Raw genomic sequence first — 17,501 nt, 5'->3', positions numbered from 1 at the left:
AACCTAGGCTGGACAACACACAGAGACTCTGCCTCTACAAAAAGACAGGTATGCTAGCACCACCTGTGGTCCCAGCTACTTGGGAGGCTGAGGTGGGGGAATCACTTGAGTTTAGGAGGTTGAGATTGCAATGGGCCATGATTATGCCAATGCACTCCAGCCTGGACAACAAAATGAGACACTGTCTCAAAAAAAATTTTTTTTTTCAGAATATGCTTTATGTTTTTTATCCAAATGCAATTTTAAGATAGATGGCTATACAATTCAATTAATAGGCAGGTACTGTGTATATCACATTAGAGATTCTATGTAAGGTTATGTGATAGTTCTCCTGAAATACTGTTTATAAGTAGTTATTTAACAAGGGAACAAAGCTACTGTGAATTGAAAATAGGTAACATGAAACCATTCTGAGTAGCATAGCATCAGGAGTTTTATGTACATTATCTGTTTCTTAGCCCTTAGATGACCAAAGGAAATGATGCTTTTTCCTGAGACCGTGCCTGGCCAAATGATTAAGTTTTTAGAGATGGGCGTCTTGCTGTATTGCCCAGGCTGGAGTGCAATATCTATTTATAGGTGTGACCATAGTTCACTGCAGCCTCATACTGGGCTCAAATGATCTCCCCCTCAGCCTTCTGAGTAGTTGGGACTACAGGTACCTGCTACCATGCCTAACAAATGATTTCATTTTTAAAAGCCCAATTGATAAAACTTTAGGTATTTACCTATTATATAATGCATTATGTTTATAATAATATTTTCTTCTTTGTAAGTCTGACCAATTTAGTATTCAGTAAAACACCTGTTTTAATACCACAAAATAGTTGTGAAATTAGAAAACATCTCACCTTTTATGTGCCTACTATATAATTAAAAGCACAATCTATTTATAATTTTTAAAATTCCAACTGCACATTTATAAAACAAGCTTACCAAGATGCAGTCTAAGTTGCATATGTGAAAAGAGCTATTTTTATAATAGGGTCCTGGTAAGATAAATGATTTGAAAGCTATAAAAGGGCTATATGAATATAAAGTAAAATTAAGCTGATACTTGAAATGATGTCAAAGTATTTGTGGCAAAAATAAAATTAGAAACAGATTTTCCTGGATAATACAGAGAAAATGCTTCATTCAGTGCCTATTACCATAGTAAGGCCTCTGGATATTATTAATTTTTATTTTATTAGAAGACCATACTGACCAGGATGTCTTCCAGTTTCATATCCAACATATCTGTGCCAGTAATATATTTCTTCCAATCTTCTTGTTCTTGGGCTTGTTCTCCCATATTATCCAGGATTAATTCAAAGAAAATCACCTTCTCAGAAATGGTGCTGAATGTATTGTCAAAGCAGAACATGTAATCACCAACTTCAGTCTCTACACTGTATAAAAAAAAAGTACATGTTTTTAGTTATCTGTGCTTCTATTTGTGATGAAAAGAAAAGCAACTAACAGCAAAAATAAGAAGTAACAGGCCAAGTGTGGTGCCTCATGCCTGTAATCCCAACATTTTGGGAGGGCAAGATGGGTAGATCACTTGAGCTCAGGAGTTTGAGACCAGCCTAAGTAACATGGCAAAAGCCCGTCTCTACCAAAAAAAAAATACAAAAATTAGCAGGGCATAATGGCTGGAACCTGTGGTCCCAGCTACTTGGGAGGCTGAGGTGGGAGGATGGCTTGAGCGTGGAAGGCTGAGGCTGCAATGAGACATGAGCATGCCACTACACTCCAGCGTGGGCGACAAAGCAAGATCCTGTCTCAAAAAAAAAAAAAAGAAAAGAACAAAACAGAAACAAAAAACAAAAAAATAGCATGGTTTATAATAATTTGGCAGCTTACCCATAAATTTCCTTAGTATTGAAAGATAATTTATAATTTACTGGGAAAGAGGCAACCTGAAAATATATACATTTAAGTACAACTTAGGCATGCTTAGCATTTACTCAGTAAATTATGATTAGTGACCTCATTTTTGGAAAAGGATAGGATTAAAAACCTATATATATAACTCGTAATAAACTTTAATATTTATACATTATTAAAAGTAATTTTATTGTAAGTTCAATTCATATGCAAATATGACTGCCAACCTACCCTTCAATTGAGATTAATCTAAACAGTTTTGTTTTGTGTTCAGAAGCAGTGATGGACTGTCCTAAATGTTTTCTTCCAGGCCTCCTATGGATTTTGCTTATTGACTCCCACTGGCTCCCTTGTAGATGTTTATGTTTGATCCTAAATGCTTTTTTTGAGAAATAAAACGTTTGTATTTTATTAATTAATTCTATAAGGGTAATTCAGCCCATCATTAATTATGCCAAGTGCTGAAGAAAAAAATCAATAATACCTGAATTATCAGTACCCTAATTAAAATTAGTTTCCCATATTAGCAAAAGTTAAAAGTAGGACCAGGTGCTGTGGCTCATACCTATAATCACAGCAGTTTTTGGAGTCTGATGCAGGAAGATTACTGTAGGCCAGGGGTTCAAGATTAGCCTGACAAAAGTGAGACCTTGTCTCTACAGAAAATTTTAAAATTAGCTGAGTGCACACCTGTAGTCCTAGCTACTCGGGAGGCTGAGGCGGGAGGCTTGCTTGAGTTCAATAGTTTGAGGCCGCAGTAAGCTGTGATCACACCATTGCATTCCGGCCTAGGCAACAGAGAAAGATCTTGTCTCTTAAAAAAAGAAATTAAATTTAAAAGAAAAAGAAAAAGACTACTTAAGAAAAACCAGTGACATACTGAAATTTTTGCTGCTCTTACAAAATTAATGCAGCTAAAGATAAAAGCTTTCTTTAAATCTAATTTTTAAAAAATAGATTTGTAAATCTGGTGTGATGATTAAGAGTGAGTTGGACTGCCTGAGTATAGATCCTGGCTTTGCTGTTCACTAGCTGTGTAACCTTCAGGAACTTAATTGTTATATGCCTCAGTTTCCCCATCAGTAAAATAATATTTACCTCATAGGACTGTGGTGAAGAATAAAAAAACATTAGTATATGAAAGTGCTTAGAACAATGGCCTGGCAAAAGAATGCAATAAATGTGAACTATTAGAAACTCAATTCTTTTTTCCCCATTATTTAATGAGAGGTAATTCTATACAAGGAAGCAGTAAGATACTTATTTTTCTAATGGTGAATTTTATTATCTCAAAAAGGGAGCGAATAACTGGGTAAAAATAAAGATTGACAGAAATTTTGAACATTTAAAAAATTGTGAAACTTAAAGATGAACTATAGTTTTAGTTCTTTTTTTCTTTTTTTTTGAGACGAAGTCTCACTCTGTCGCCAGGCTGAAATGCAGTGGTGTGATCTCAGCCTACTGCAACCTCCGCCTCCCAGGTTCAAGCAATTCTCCTGCCTCCACCTCCCTAGTAGCTAGGACTACTGGCGTGTGCCCAGCTAATTTTTGTATTCTTAGTAAAGATGGGGTTTTACCGTGTTGGCCTCATTCTCTTGACCGTCTCATTCGCTAGACCTCGTGATCTGATCACCTTGGTCAGAGCGCTGGGATTACAGGCATGAGCCACTGTGCCTGGCTCATTTTTAGTTCTTATACACATATAAAAGAGAAAACATAGTTAATTCCAAGTATATCAATATAAACTTCTAAAATTAATATTTCTATTTTACTTAGTAATTGCTTATGCAAATATTTTCCTGAGCTCTGCATAGGTAAAATGCCATTTAAAAATGCTTTTTTTGTTTGTTTGTTTTGAGACAGAGTCTTGCTCTGTTGCCCAGGCTGGACTGCAGTGGCATGATCTTGGCTCAATGCAACCTCTATCTCCCGGGTTCAAGTTATCCTCCTGCCTCAGCCATCTTAGTAGCTGGGATTACAGGCACGTGCCACCATGCCTGGCTTATTTTTGTATTTTTAGTAGAGACAGGGTTTTGCCACGTTGGCCAGGTTGGACTCGAACTCCTGACCTCAGCTTATCCATTCACCTTGGCCTCCCAAAGTGCTGGGATTACAGGCGTGAGCCACCGCACCCAGCTGTAAAAATGCATTTTAAATGAATATCTTAAAAAATTACTGTTTGAGAAACTGGATTTAAAAAAAAAGAATAAAAAAAATTACTGTTGAGACACTTTTTTTCCTCTCATCCATTCATACATGTATTCAGCATTTACCGAGTGTCATTTATTAGGCACTTTGGTTAACAAAGACACTTCCAATGATAGCTAGTTCTTAGGATAGTGCTGTGCCAGGGATGTCCTAAGCATATGGTAAAAAGCATGGGTTTTTGGTCCATCTTGTCTCCACTCAGTATGTGTATCCCTGCAGACTTATTTGACTTCTCTGAGCTTCCTTATCTATAAAATGGGAGTCTTGAATCAAAGACTCTATCTCATAGTGAGTTGGAAAGATTAATTTAGAAGTATATAACCTGTCAACCATTGTTTATAGCAAATACTAGATACTCCATATTTGTTCTTCCTACAGATTCACAGTTTAGTTTTAACGCAATAACAATACTGACTTAAGAAAATGTTATAGTAAGATAATAGAATAGAACTGGGAATATACTGGTGAGATATGAAAAGAGGGAAGTGAGGTGTCAGAAGAAGAAGAAAGGCCGGGCGCGGTGGCTCACACCTGTAATCCCAGCACTTTGGGAGGCCGAGGTGGGTGGATCACGAGGTCAAGAGATTGAGACCATCCTGGTCAACATGATGAAACCCTGTCTCTACTAAAAATACGAAAAAATTAGCTGGGCATGGTGGTGCGTGCCTGTAATCCCAGCTACTCAGGAGGCTGAGGCAGGAGAATTGCCTGAACCCAGGAGGCGGAGGTTGTGGTGAGCCGAGATCGCGCCATTGCACTCCAGCCTGGGTAACAAGAGCAAAACTCCGTCTCAAAAAAGAAGAAGAATACATAGTCTTTTGCTGAACTCTGAACTCAAAGAGTTATAATAAGTATTTTCTTTTTATATAGTTTCCTATGTTCAGATCTTTTACTTTCAGGCCTTCTAATTATCTAAAATGAATGAGGTCTGAGTAAAAAAAGAAATTTACATACACACAAAGATATACTGGACAACAATGGTATAGCCAGCAGCTTAAGAAACTTTAAGACACATATCTGGAACAGTAGCTTTAAGTTAAAACAGAAAGCCTGTACTGGCCAGAATGCAGGTTTAAAATGCCACAATAGATTGCATGCAATACCAGGGGAATACTAATTTACTAACCAAAGCATAGAAAAAATTTAGCCAGGATCAAAAGAAAATGCTTTAACAAAAATAGAAAGGTTAATAATGGAAGACTTTTTCGTTTATCAGATGGCCCACTATAATGAACTATTTAAAATCATATGGAATTATCTAATACTGATAATTAGTATCAAATATGCTAACTTTCCATCCCCTGCAAACAGCCCACTGGTATTATTCAGCAATGAAACTCAACTAAAAGAGATTACTTACGTGTGAACGCCATCTGATTTTCTTTGTTCAAAAACTATAGTTTTGCCTTCTGGAGAGGCAAGATGGAAATCAACATCTAATCCTGCTCCATCTAAAACCTATAGAAAAGCATACATGAGAAAAACATACATTACAAATTACGTATGGAAATAAAATTATGTATGTATTATTTATGGAAATAAAAAATTATATATCATAGATTATATGACATAAAGATTTGCTAACCTAGAGAGGTAGGAAAGTCAACAGTAATGTCTGGGCTAGAAAAAAAACAAAAGATCATCTAGTTCAATTCCAATCATTTTTGGAACTTTCCCATCCATACCTGTTTCTCTCACAATCACCTAAATATAGGCCTTATGGATATTACTGAAATAAATCATCCTAAAATAGTGCTTTCATTCAGAATCCCTGTAGAATGGACAGAAACACAGAGGGCAATTCAAATGTTGGGCTTAAAACTTAGGCAATTTAGGACATTGCATATAACTGTTTCCTCTTCAAAAAAAAAAAGAATAATAATTAACTACGTCTTAGCCTGGAATTCAAGACCACCATGGTGTAGACTCCAACTGACTTCAACACATTCTTCTACTACTTCCCAGTATGAATTGTGTATTCAAAGTAGGCCAGTTCATTTAGTAGCCAATGAATACAATCTGTTCATTTATAATTCCAAAATGTCCTTCTATAAAGATGATGATAATGATGGCAACTAACAATTATAGTTGATGCCATAAATTTTCTTAAATGCTTTATGTGGATTCACCTATTCCTTATAACAACTCTAAAAGGTAGGTTCTATTATTCTCATTTTAGTAAAAACACAAAGAACAAAAACTGAGGAACACAGAAGTCATTTTTCCAAAGTGACACAGCATTAATTCATCTAGACCACATTAAAAAAAAGTAAAAAATAAACCAAAGTGATACAGCAAATAAGTGACGTAGTCAAAATTTGAACTCAGCAATCTGCCACTAGAGTAATTTTTAATAAGTATGCTGTGTTGCCTCTATTTCTGTTCCATTCTCCTGAATAGGTACTCATCCATTTGTACCCATTCTTTAAGAGCCAGTTTAACTCATTTATGCCTTTTGTTCCTTTATTGGAACACTAAGCATGTGGGACTTATTTATATACTACTGCTCAAGGTCATCACCAAGATCTCATTTTGCAATTCAAAATATTGCAAACTCCTGCATAAATGGGTTAAGTCCTTTGAAATGTCATCTGAATCCTCCTGTCCCATCCTCTTGCACTCTCTTGTATTCCTTTACAATGTGCACCTATCCTCTTTGGCACTTACGAGACATTCTCTGGAATCTAAGCGTCTTTTTTGTAGGATTCACTTAGCATGAACTTGTAGGTACCTTTATGGATACCTATGTAGCACATCCAACATAAATGATAAGATGGATGAAAATTCTGTTCACTATTTTTTAACTCCAAGGGTATTGGTCCTAACAATGGTATCTATATTTTGATTTTTTGTCACAAATGCAAATAGTTAATACATCTTTTTATCATCCTATGCAAATTAAAGTGTCTCAGTGAAAAACCTTTAGATCTGTCTGCAAACCTCTCTTCCTCTCTTTTCCTATGTTTTCTCTTCCATATTTATAGTGTTTGCTAAAATTAAAAAAAAAATCTATTTAGAACACTATATAGTAGAGCCTCTTAGAAAAAAAACCCTAACTCAATGGCTACTCTTTTTTTTCTTAACACTCCATTTTATTTTTCTTGGTGGCTTTAATGTGATGATATAAAAGATTACTTACTCCTGTGCTCTTATTGATCAACAGAACTGGTTTCAAATGGCTGGCTAAATATACATTATTATTTTTCTTCTTTAAATCCCAATAAAATGAAGAAGACATGTAACAATTTAAAGAATCTATAGGCTGGGCATGGTGGCTCATGCTGTGAGGTGGGTGGATCACTTGAGGTCAGGAGTTTGAGACCAGGCTGGCCAACAAGGCAAACCCTCATCTCTACTAAAAATAAAAAAGCCAGGCATGGTGGCACATGCCTGTAATCCCAGCTACTTGGAAGGCCGAGGCAGGGGAACTGCTTGAACCCGGAGTTGGAGGTTTCAGTGAACTGAGATCATGCTACTGTACTTTAGCCTGGGCAAAAGAGTGAGACTCCATTTCAAACAAAAACAAAAATCTACAAAGAAGGAAAATTCCCGTTTTAAAAGATGAAAATCTTTAGACAGAAAGGATCTAATACATGTGAAGGAGAATAAATGAAAAAAGACTAAAAGAGAAAGTTTTCCAAAGGATTTAAAAAGTATAATCTTCTATCAAAGAGAAGTAGTACAGAACTGCAAAGTAACAAGAATTGGGATTAGCATCAGAATTCTTACATATAACATTAGATGGAAAAAAATAATGGAGCCCTATAGTCAATGTTCCCAAGTAAAAAGATTATATTTACTGAAGTGAAACCAAAAAGCCGTTTGCCAGGTGTAGTAGCATGCACTGGTAGTCCCAGCTACTCAGGAGGCTGAGGTGGGAGGATTACTTGAGGCTAGGATTTAAAGGCTGTAGAGTGCTATGAAAGTGCTATGAAACCTGTGAATAGTCACTGTACTCCAGTCTGGGCAATATATTGAAACCCTATCTCTAAAATAAAATTTTAAAATAATTAAACAAAGCTATTTTCAGATATCCAAGGACTCAAAACATTTTCAAAGAATTACTTAAGGATATCCTCCAAAAAACCAAAAAACATAACCATTATATCAGAAAACAAGCAACGTAATAAAACTAAGAAAAGATTTCAGTAAAACAAAGTTAAAAAGCAGTTATTGGTAGTGGCTGTCAGGCTTAATGAAATTGTCAAAAATGATTTTTAAGACTATGGAAGTTTAATTTAAAAATCTCTATGTATCTATCTATCTATGAACTTGTCCCATCCCTACCTGAGACAGGATCTCACTCTTTTGCCCAGGCTGGAGTGCAGTGGCACAATCTCAGCTCACTGCAACCTCTGCCTCTCGGGTTCAAATGTTTCTCCTGCCTCAGCCTCCTGAGTAGCTGGGATTACAGGCATGCACCACCTTGCCAGACTTTACGGCTGAATAGTACTCCATTGTATATAAGCACCACATTTTCTTTATCCATTCATTTGTTGATGGACACTTAGGTAACTTCCAAATTTTGGCTATTGTGAACAGTGCTTCAGCAAACATGGGAGTGCAGGTATCTCTTTGATATACTGATTTTCTTTCTTTTGGGTATATACCCAGCAGCGGGATTGCTGGACTATATGGTAGCCGTATTTTTATTTTTTTGAGGAACCTCCAAACTGTTCTTCATGGTGGTTGTACTAATCTACATTCCCACCAACAGTGTATGAGGGTTCCCTTTTCTCCACATTCTGGCCTGTCTTTTGGATATAAGCCATTTTAACTGGGGAGAGATGATCTCATTATAATTTTGATTTGTATTTCTCTGATGATCAGTGATGTTGAGCACCTTTTCATGGGCCTGTTTGCTATTTGTATGTCTTCTTTTGAGAATTGTCTATTTAAATCTTTTGCCTACTTTTAAATTAGATTATTAGATTTTTTTCCTGTATAGTTGTGTGAGCTCCTTAAATATTCTGGTTATTAATCCCTTGTCAGATGGATAGTTTGCAAATATTTTCTCCCATTCTTTGGTTGGCTCTTCATGTTGTTAACTGTTTCCTTTGTTGAGGAGAAGATTTTTAACTTAATGTGATCCCATTTGTTCATTTTTGCTTCAATTGCCTATGCTTGTAAAATATTACTCAAGAAATCTTTGCCCAGACCAATGTCCTGGAGAGTTTTCCTAATGTTTCCTTATAGTAGTTTCAGAGTTTGAAACCTTAGATTTAAATCTCTAATACATTTCAATTTGATTTTTGTATATGGTGAGAGAGAGAGGTCTAGTTTCATTCTCCTGCATATGGATATCCAGTTTTCCTAGGACCATTTATTGAAGAGATTGTTTTTTCCTCAGTGTATTTCTTAGCACCTCTGTCAAAACTGAGTTCACTGTAAGTGAATAGATTTGTCTCTAGGTTCTCTGTTCTGTTACTTTGGTCTATGTGTCTGTTTTTATCCAAGCACCATGACATTTTGGTTATTATATCTCTGTAGTATAATCTGAAGTTAGGTCATGTGACTCCTCCAGTTTTGTCTTGTTTTGCTTAGTATATTTTTCAGCTATTCTGGTTCTTTTGTGATTCCATATACATTTAAAAATTGTTTTTTCGGCCGGGCGCGGTGGCTCAAGCCTGTAATCCCAGCACTTTGGGAGGCCGAGGCGGGTGGATCACAAGGTCAAGAGATCGAGACCATCTTGGTCAACATGGTGAAACCCCGTCTCTACTAAAAATACAAAAAAAATAGCTGGGCATGGTGGTGCGTGCCTGTAATCCCAGCTACTCAGGAGGCTGAGGCAGGAGAATTGCCTGAACCCAGGAGGCGGAGGTTGCGGTGAGCCGAGATCGCGCCATTGCACTCCAGCCTGGGTAACAAGAGCGAAACTCTGTCTCAAAAAAAAAATTGTTTTTTCTATTTCTGTGAAGAATGCCGTTGGTATTTTGATAGGAATTGCACAGAATCTGTAGATTGCTTTGGGTAGTATAGACATTTTAACAATATTGATTTTTCCAATCCATGAACATGGAAATAGCTTTCCATTTTTGGTGTCCTCTTCAATTTCTTTCATCAATGTTTTATAGTTTTCTTTATAGAGATCTTTCATTTCTTAGGTTAATTCTTAGGTATTTAATTTTACTTGTGGCTATTTTAAAGTACGGGATTACTTTTTAAATGTCTTTTTCAGATTCTACAGTGTTGGTATACAGAAATGCTATTGATTTTTGTATGTTGATTTTATATCCTGCAGCTTCACTGTATTTATCAGTTCTAACAGTCTTTAGGTTTTTCCAAATATAAGATCATATCATTTGCAAAGAAAGAGAATTTGACTTCTTCCTTTTCCAAATTGGATGCCCTTTCTTTCTTTCTTTCTTTTTTTTTTTTTTTTTTGAGGCAGAGTTTCGCTCTTGTTACCCAGGCTGGAGTGCAATGGCGCGATCTCGGCTCACCGCAACCTCTGCCTCCTGGGTTCAGGCAATTCTCCTGCCTCAGCCTCCTCAGTAGCTGGGATTACAGGCACGAGCCACCATGCCCAGCTAATTTTTTTTTGTATTTTTAGTAGAGACGGGGTTTCACCATGTTGACCAGGATGGTCTCGATCTCTCGACCTCGTGATCCACCCGCCTCGGCCTCCCAAAGTGCTGGGATTACAGGCTTGAGCCACCGCGCCCGGCTATTTCTTTCTTTTATCTGATTGCTCTAGCTAGGACTTCCAGTACTAGGCTGAATAACATTGGTGAAAGTGGGCATCTTTGTCATGGTCCAGATCTTCTGAAAGGCTTTCAGTTTTTCCTCATTCAGAAGATACCAGCTGTAGGTCTGTGGTCTATGGCTTTAATTATGTTGACATACGTTTCTTCTATACCTAGTTTTTTGAGGGTTTTTATTATGAAGAGATGTTGAATTTTATCAAATATTTTTTCAGCATCAATTGAAATGATCATATGGTTTTTGTCTTTCATTCTGTTCGTAGGATGTATCATATCCTTCTGCTGATTGATTTGAGTATGCTGAACCATCCTTGCATCCCAGGGATAAATTCCATTTCAACCACAAAAAATTTTAAAAAGAAGTATAATTTATATGTTGAGAAGAGAGAAAGTAGAATTATATAAAATGTTCAGTAAAAGCCAGAGAAGGCAGAAAAAGGGGGGAAGATGTTAAAAAAAAAAAAAAAGAACAAGACAATGAATAGAATGGAGTTCTAAACATGGTGATATTAATCCAACAATATCAATAAGTACATTGTGAATGGCCTAAATAAGCCAATTAAAAGAACTGCCAGAGTAGATGACAAAACAAGATTAACCATATGCTGTCCACAAGTAACCAACTTTAAATGCAAAGACACAGATAGATGTAAAGTAAATGGAGGGAGAAAGATATACCATATTAACACTAATCAAAAGAAATCTGGAGTAGCTAATTATTGTCAGAGAATGACCACTTAAGAATAAGGAAAATCTTCAGGGATAAAGAGGGACATTACCTATAATGAATGGGTCAACTTTCCACAAAGACTTAACAATCCTTATGTGTATACACCTAACAACAATGTATCAAAATACATGAGGCAAAAACTGATAGAGCCACAAGAAGAAACAGAAAATCACTACTATAGTTGGAGATTGCAACATCCCTCTATCAGAAATTGACAGATCCAGGAGGCAAAATATCAGTGAGTATATAGTTAAACTGAATAGCATCATCAATCAACTATGTGTAATTGAATTTTGAGAAATAATCCAACAACAGCAGGATAACATTCTTCTCAATCTCATATGGAACATTCACCAACAAGAACCACATTTTGGGCCATAAAACACACCTTGACTTATGCTCTCAGACCACAATGGAATTAAGGTAGTAATCAATAACATAAAAATAACTGTAAAATCCCCAAATATTTGGAGATTAAACAACACATTTATAAAGAATTCATGGGATGAAGAAGTCTCAAGATAACATTTTTAAAAACTTTAATGAAATGAAAATACAACTTAAAAATTTGTGGGATACAGAGAAATCCGTGCTAAGAGGAAAATTTATAACATTGGATGAACTTACTAGAAACGAAGAAAGACCTAAAATCAATAATCTAGGCATACACCTTAAAAAGCTAGAGAAAGAAGAGTAACATAAACCTAAAACAACCAGAAGAAAAATGTTAGAGCAGAAATCAAGAAATTGATAACAAGAAATCAACAGAGAAAAAAAAAATCAATGAAGCCAAAAGTTGGTTCTTTAAAAGGGTCAATAAAACTAATAAACCTCTAGCCAGGCAAACCAAGGAAAAAAAAAAAAAAAAAAAAAAAAAACGAGAAAAGACACAGAATACTAGTATTAGAAATGAAAGATGAGGCGGGGCGCAGTAGCTCACGCCTGTAATCCCAGCACTTTGGGAGGCTGAGGTGGGTGGATCATGCGGTAAGGCAATCAAGACCATCCTGGCCAACACGGTGAAACCCCATCTCTACTAAAAATATAAAAATTAGCTGGGCATGGTGGTGGACACCTGTAGTCCCACCTACTGAGGAGGCTGAGGCAGGAGAATTGCTTGAATCTGGGAGGCAGAGGTTGCAGTGAGCCGAGATTGTGCCACTGCACTCCAGCCTGGCGACAGCGCAAGAGTTCGTTTCAAAAAAAAAAAAAAAAAAAGAAATGAAAGATGGGTCATCATTAATATCATTAATTATCTATGGACATTAAAAAGGTAGTGATGGCCAGGTGTGGTGGCCAATGCCTGTAATCTCAGGTCTTTGGGAGGCTGAGATGGGAGGATCACTCAAAGCCAGGAGTTTGAGACTAGCCTCAGCGGCAAAGTGAGACCCTGTCTCTACATACACATACACACAATTAGCCAGGCATGGTGATGACTATAGGCCCAGCTACTTGGGAGCCTGAGGTGAGAGAATCACTTGAGCCCAGAAGTTCAAGGCTGCTGTGAGCTATGATCACACCACTGTACTCCAGCCTGGGTGATGGAAAGATTCCATCTTAAAAAATATAAGCAAAAGGATAATAATGGAATAGTACTAATAAATCTATACCCACAAATTTAAAAACTTAGATAAAACAGGCGAATTCCTTGAAAGATGCAAAGTACCAAAACTCATACAAGGAGAAATAGATAACCTGAATAGGCCTGTATCTATTACAGAAATTATATATTATATCAATAATTAATAAACTCCCCCAAAAGAAAGGACCAGGACCACACAGTTTCAAGGTGAATACTACCAAACATTTATGGACAAAATGATACCAATTCTTTAAAATCTCTTACAGAAATGAACAATTCTTTACTCATTCTATGAGGCCAACATTACCCTAATACTAAAACCAAAAAAGGCATTACAAGAAATGGAAACTACATACCAGTATCTTTCAGGAACATAGATATAAAAATCTTCAACAAAATATTAATGAAGCTAATCCAACAATATAAACAAAGAATTACAACCATGACCAGATGGATTTGTTCCCCGGTATATAAGGCTGGTTTAACATTCAAGAATTATTTAGTGTGATTCATCACATCAACAGGCTAAGGAATAAAACTCAAATGATCACACCAATGGGCATGGAAAACATATCTGATAAAACCCAATATCAATCCATATTTAATATTTTTAAAAATCATAGCAAACTAGGAACAGAGGGTAACTTCCTCAACTTAATGAAGAACATCTACAAAAATCCTACAGCTAAGATCACACTTGATGGCGAGAAACTAGAGGCTTTCCCACTAAAATCTGAAGCAAGACAAAGATGCTATTCCCTCATTACTCCTACTCAACACCACACTGGAAGTCCAAGCTAATATAGTACAAGAAGAAAGGGAAAGAAAAGACGTACATATTGGAAAAGAAGAAATAAAACTGTCCTTGTTCACAGATGACATGATAGTCCATGCAGAAATCCTAAAGAACTGCCAAAAAAAAAAGCCCCTCCTGGGACTAATAAGTGATTATAGCTAAGTGTCTGGATACAATATTAACATACAATAGTCAACTGCTTTATACACCAGCAACAAGCAGCTGGAGTTGGGAATAAAAAATACAATACTGTTTACATTTGCACTAAAAGAAAAAAAATAAGAAAAAAATAATTAGGTAGAAATCTACCAAAATACGTACAAGATCTATACAAGGCAAACCACAAAACACTGATAAGAGAAATCAAAGAAGAGCTAAATAAAGAGATATACTGGCCAGGCACAGTGGCTCATGCCTGTAATCCCAACACATTAGGAGGCCAAGGCAGGCAGATCATGAGGCCAAGAGTTCAAGACCAGCCTGGCCAACATGGTGAAACCCCATCTGTACTAAAGATACAAAATATAAAAAGAAGAAAAAGAAAAAAACAAACAAACAAACAAAAAAAAGATACAAAATATTAGCCAGGCATGGTAGCACATGCCTGCAATCCCAGCTACTCGGGAGGCTGAGGCAGAAAAATCGCTTGAACCTGGGAGGCAAAGGTTGCAGTGAGCCAAGATCATGCCATTGCACTCCAGCCTGGGCAACAGAGCAAGACTCTGCCTCTCAAAAGAGAGAGAGAGAGAGAGAGAGAGAGAGAGAGAGAGAGAGAGAGAGATGGGGAGGGAGGGAGAGATACTATGTCAATGGACAGGAAGACTCAATATTGTTGAGATGCTAATTATTCCCAACTTGATCTACACATTCAATGCAATCCCAATCAAAGTCCCAGCAAGCTATTTTGTGGATATCGACAAACTGATTCTAAAGTTTATTTGGAAAGAAAAAAGACCCAGAATAGCCAAGACAATATTGAAGAACAAAGTCAAAAGACTGATACTACCCAACTTCAAGACTTAGTATACAGTTACAGTAATCAAGACAGCATGGTACTGATGAAGGAACTGACAGATCAACAACAGAATAGCATAGAAATAAGTGAAAAGGATCAATGGCTGCCAAGAATTCACTGTTTGGGGTAGCGGGGTTTGAGTAGGTGGGGTATAGGGGAGTTTTTGTGCCATGGAACTATTCTGTATGATACTTAATGGTGAATATATAACATTATGCATTTTTCAGAATGCATAGAGCTGCACAATAGAAAGAGTGAACCTTAAGGCAACTATGGACTTATCTTTAGTTAATGTTAACAAAATGGCCTCAGTTTTAAGAAATGTACAACGCTAATATGAGTTGTTAATAACAGAGAAAACTGGGACTGTGGGGGTATGTGTGTGCTCAATTATCAATTAATCTATACATCTAAAGCTCTTCTAAACAAAGTCTATTAATTTTTAAAAAAACTACAAAAGAAAACCATGAGAAAATAACAAAACCAGGCTGGCAGTAAAAAGAAACATCTCTATGCAATGTTAATAGAAAATATTTCAGACTTTCTGCAAATGGAAATGGAATAAATTCAGGATTAATTATACAAATCTGGGAAGAAAAGGGGATAAACAGAACTTCTAGTCATTGAAATTATAAATGCAATGAAAGAGTCAACAGATTAAATTATAATTGAAAAAGATTAATGAACCACAATGAGATACTACTTTATACTTGTTAGAATGGGTTTTGCAAAAAAGATGAAAGATAACAAGTATTAGAAAAGATGTGGAGAAAAGGAATGTAAATTAGTATGTTATTGCCAGACATGGTGAGCATATGCCAGTAATCCCAGCTACTCGGGAGGCTGAGATGAGAGGATCCTCAGCCCAGGAGTTTGAGACCAGCTGGGCAACATAGCAAGACCTCAAGTCAAAAAAGAAAAAACAGATCAGTACATTGTTGGTGGGAATATAAATTAATATAGCCCTATGGAAAACAATATGGAGGTTCCTCAAAAAAACCCCCACAAATACAACTACTGTATCATCTGGTAATCACACTTCTGGCATACATTCAAGGGAACTGAAATCAGTATGTAAAAGAGATATCTCCACTCCCATGTTCATTGAAGAATTATTTACAATAGTCAAGACATAGAAACAATATAAATGTCTATTAATAACTGAATAAAGAAAATGTGGTATATATACACAAAATGGAATACAGGAAGACATTACACTTAAATAAGCCAGGCACAGAAAGACAAACATTACATTATCTCATATGTGGAATCTAATAAAGTTGAGGGAGTTGCTGATCATAGGGTACAAAATTTCAGATAGGAGGAATAGGTTTTGAGGTCTATTGCACAGGAGTGTGACTACAGTCAATAATAATGTATATTTTGAAATAACTGAGACTAAATTTCAAATATCTCATAAAAAATTATAAGCAAGGCAATGTTAATCTTTATATATCGTACATGTATATCAAAACATCATGCTATACCCTATAAATGTATACAATTATAATTTGCCAATCAAAAATAATGGTAATAAACTTTTTAAAGCTAATGAAGTAAAAGCTGAAAAAATTATCTATAATATAGAAGAGTGAGACAAAGAGAAATTATGAGAGATTAAGAACTATGGATGATGCACTTAAACTGCTGTGAAAATGCAGAAGCAGGAAGTTAAAAATCTACAAGAGAAAACAGAGATCAACTACAACTATCTAACAAACTGACAGGAAGCCTCAACAGCTATAATCAAAGTCAGAAGATAATAAAATACTAGTTTTGATGCATTTAAGAAAAATAATTGGCAGTGAAGAATTCTTTAAGAAAAGTCAAGACAGCAGAGCCATGAGAACCAGAGGAAAACAAATTAAGCCTGAAATCTGTCCTATTCAGACTTCCAGTTATATGAACTAATAGACTTCCTTATCATTAAAAACTGATTTGGGTTGTTTAATTACCTGTTGGTGAAAACTTTGTAAGGAGTTTAAGGACCATGACATTTTAATTAAAGTAATCATTTATGTTTCACCCCATCAAACCCTATATGTTTTTATGAGTATGGGAAAAGGTATGGAATAATTCATATCTAGGAGAATGACAGGCACATTTGATAGAGTGATAAGTTTTTTTTTGTTTTTATATCTTTGTACTGTTTGACTTACTCTAAGGAGGTTGTATATTACTTTTACAACTGGAAGTAAAAAAATTCATAAAGGAGCCAGGTGATGTGGCTCACGCCTATAATCTCAGTACTTTGGGAGGCCAAGGAGGGTGGATCACGAGGTCAGGAGATCCAGACCATCCTGGCTCACACAGTGAAATCCCATCGCTACTAAAAATACAAAAAATTAGCTGGGAGTGGTGCATATGCCTGTAGTCCCAGCTACTCGGGAGGCTGAGGCAGGAGAATCGCTTGAACCTGGGAGGCAGAGGTTACAGTGAGCTGAGACTGCACTATTGCACTCCAGCCTGGGCGAAAGGGTGAGACTCTGTCTCACAATTGTGAACTCCCATTGACAATTGCTACAAAGAGAATTAAATACCTAGGAATACAACTAACAAGAGATGTGAAGGACATCTTCAAGGAGAACAAC

At 36.3% G+C, this 17,501-nt stretch overlaps 1 protein-coding gene across 1 annotated transcript in view; it reads right to left on the bottom strand.

Annotated features, from left to right (window-relative positions):
- The window catches only part of TMED5 (transmembrane p24 trafficking protein 5), a 28,910-nt gene that overhangs the window by 3,450 nt on the left and 7,959 nt on the right, over positions 1 to 17,501 (bottom strand). Inside the window, exons 2-3 of the mRNA XM_039460763.2 lie at positions 5,441 to 5,538; positions 1,208 to 1,391 (exon numbers count right to left, since the gene is read on the bottom strand). Coding sequence (XP_039316697.1) covers positions 1,208 to 1,391; positions 5,441 to 5,538 — 282 coding nt within the window. The remainder of the gene's footprint in view (positions 1 to 1,207; positions 1,392 to 5,440; positions 5,539 to 17,501) is intronic.

Source organism: Saimiri boliviensis, chromosome 11 (assembly GCF_048565385.1).
Source record: "Saimiri boliviensis isolate mSaiBol1 chromosome 11, mSaiBol1.pri, whole genome shotgun sequence".
NCBI classification, from domain to species: domain Eukaryota; kingdom Metazoa; phylum Chordata; class Mammalia; order Primates; family Cebidae; genus Saimiri; species Saimiri boliviensis.
The sequence above is the reverse complement of the archived record's forward strand: the minus strand, read 5'-3'. Positions and strand labels throughout refer to the sequence as shown.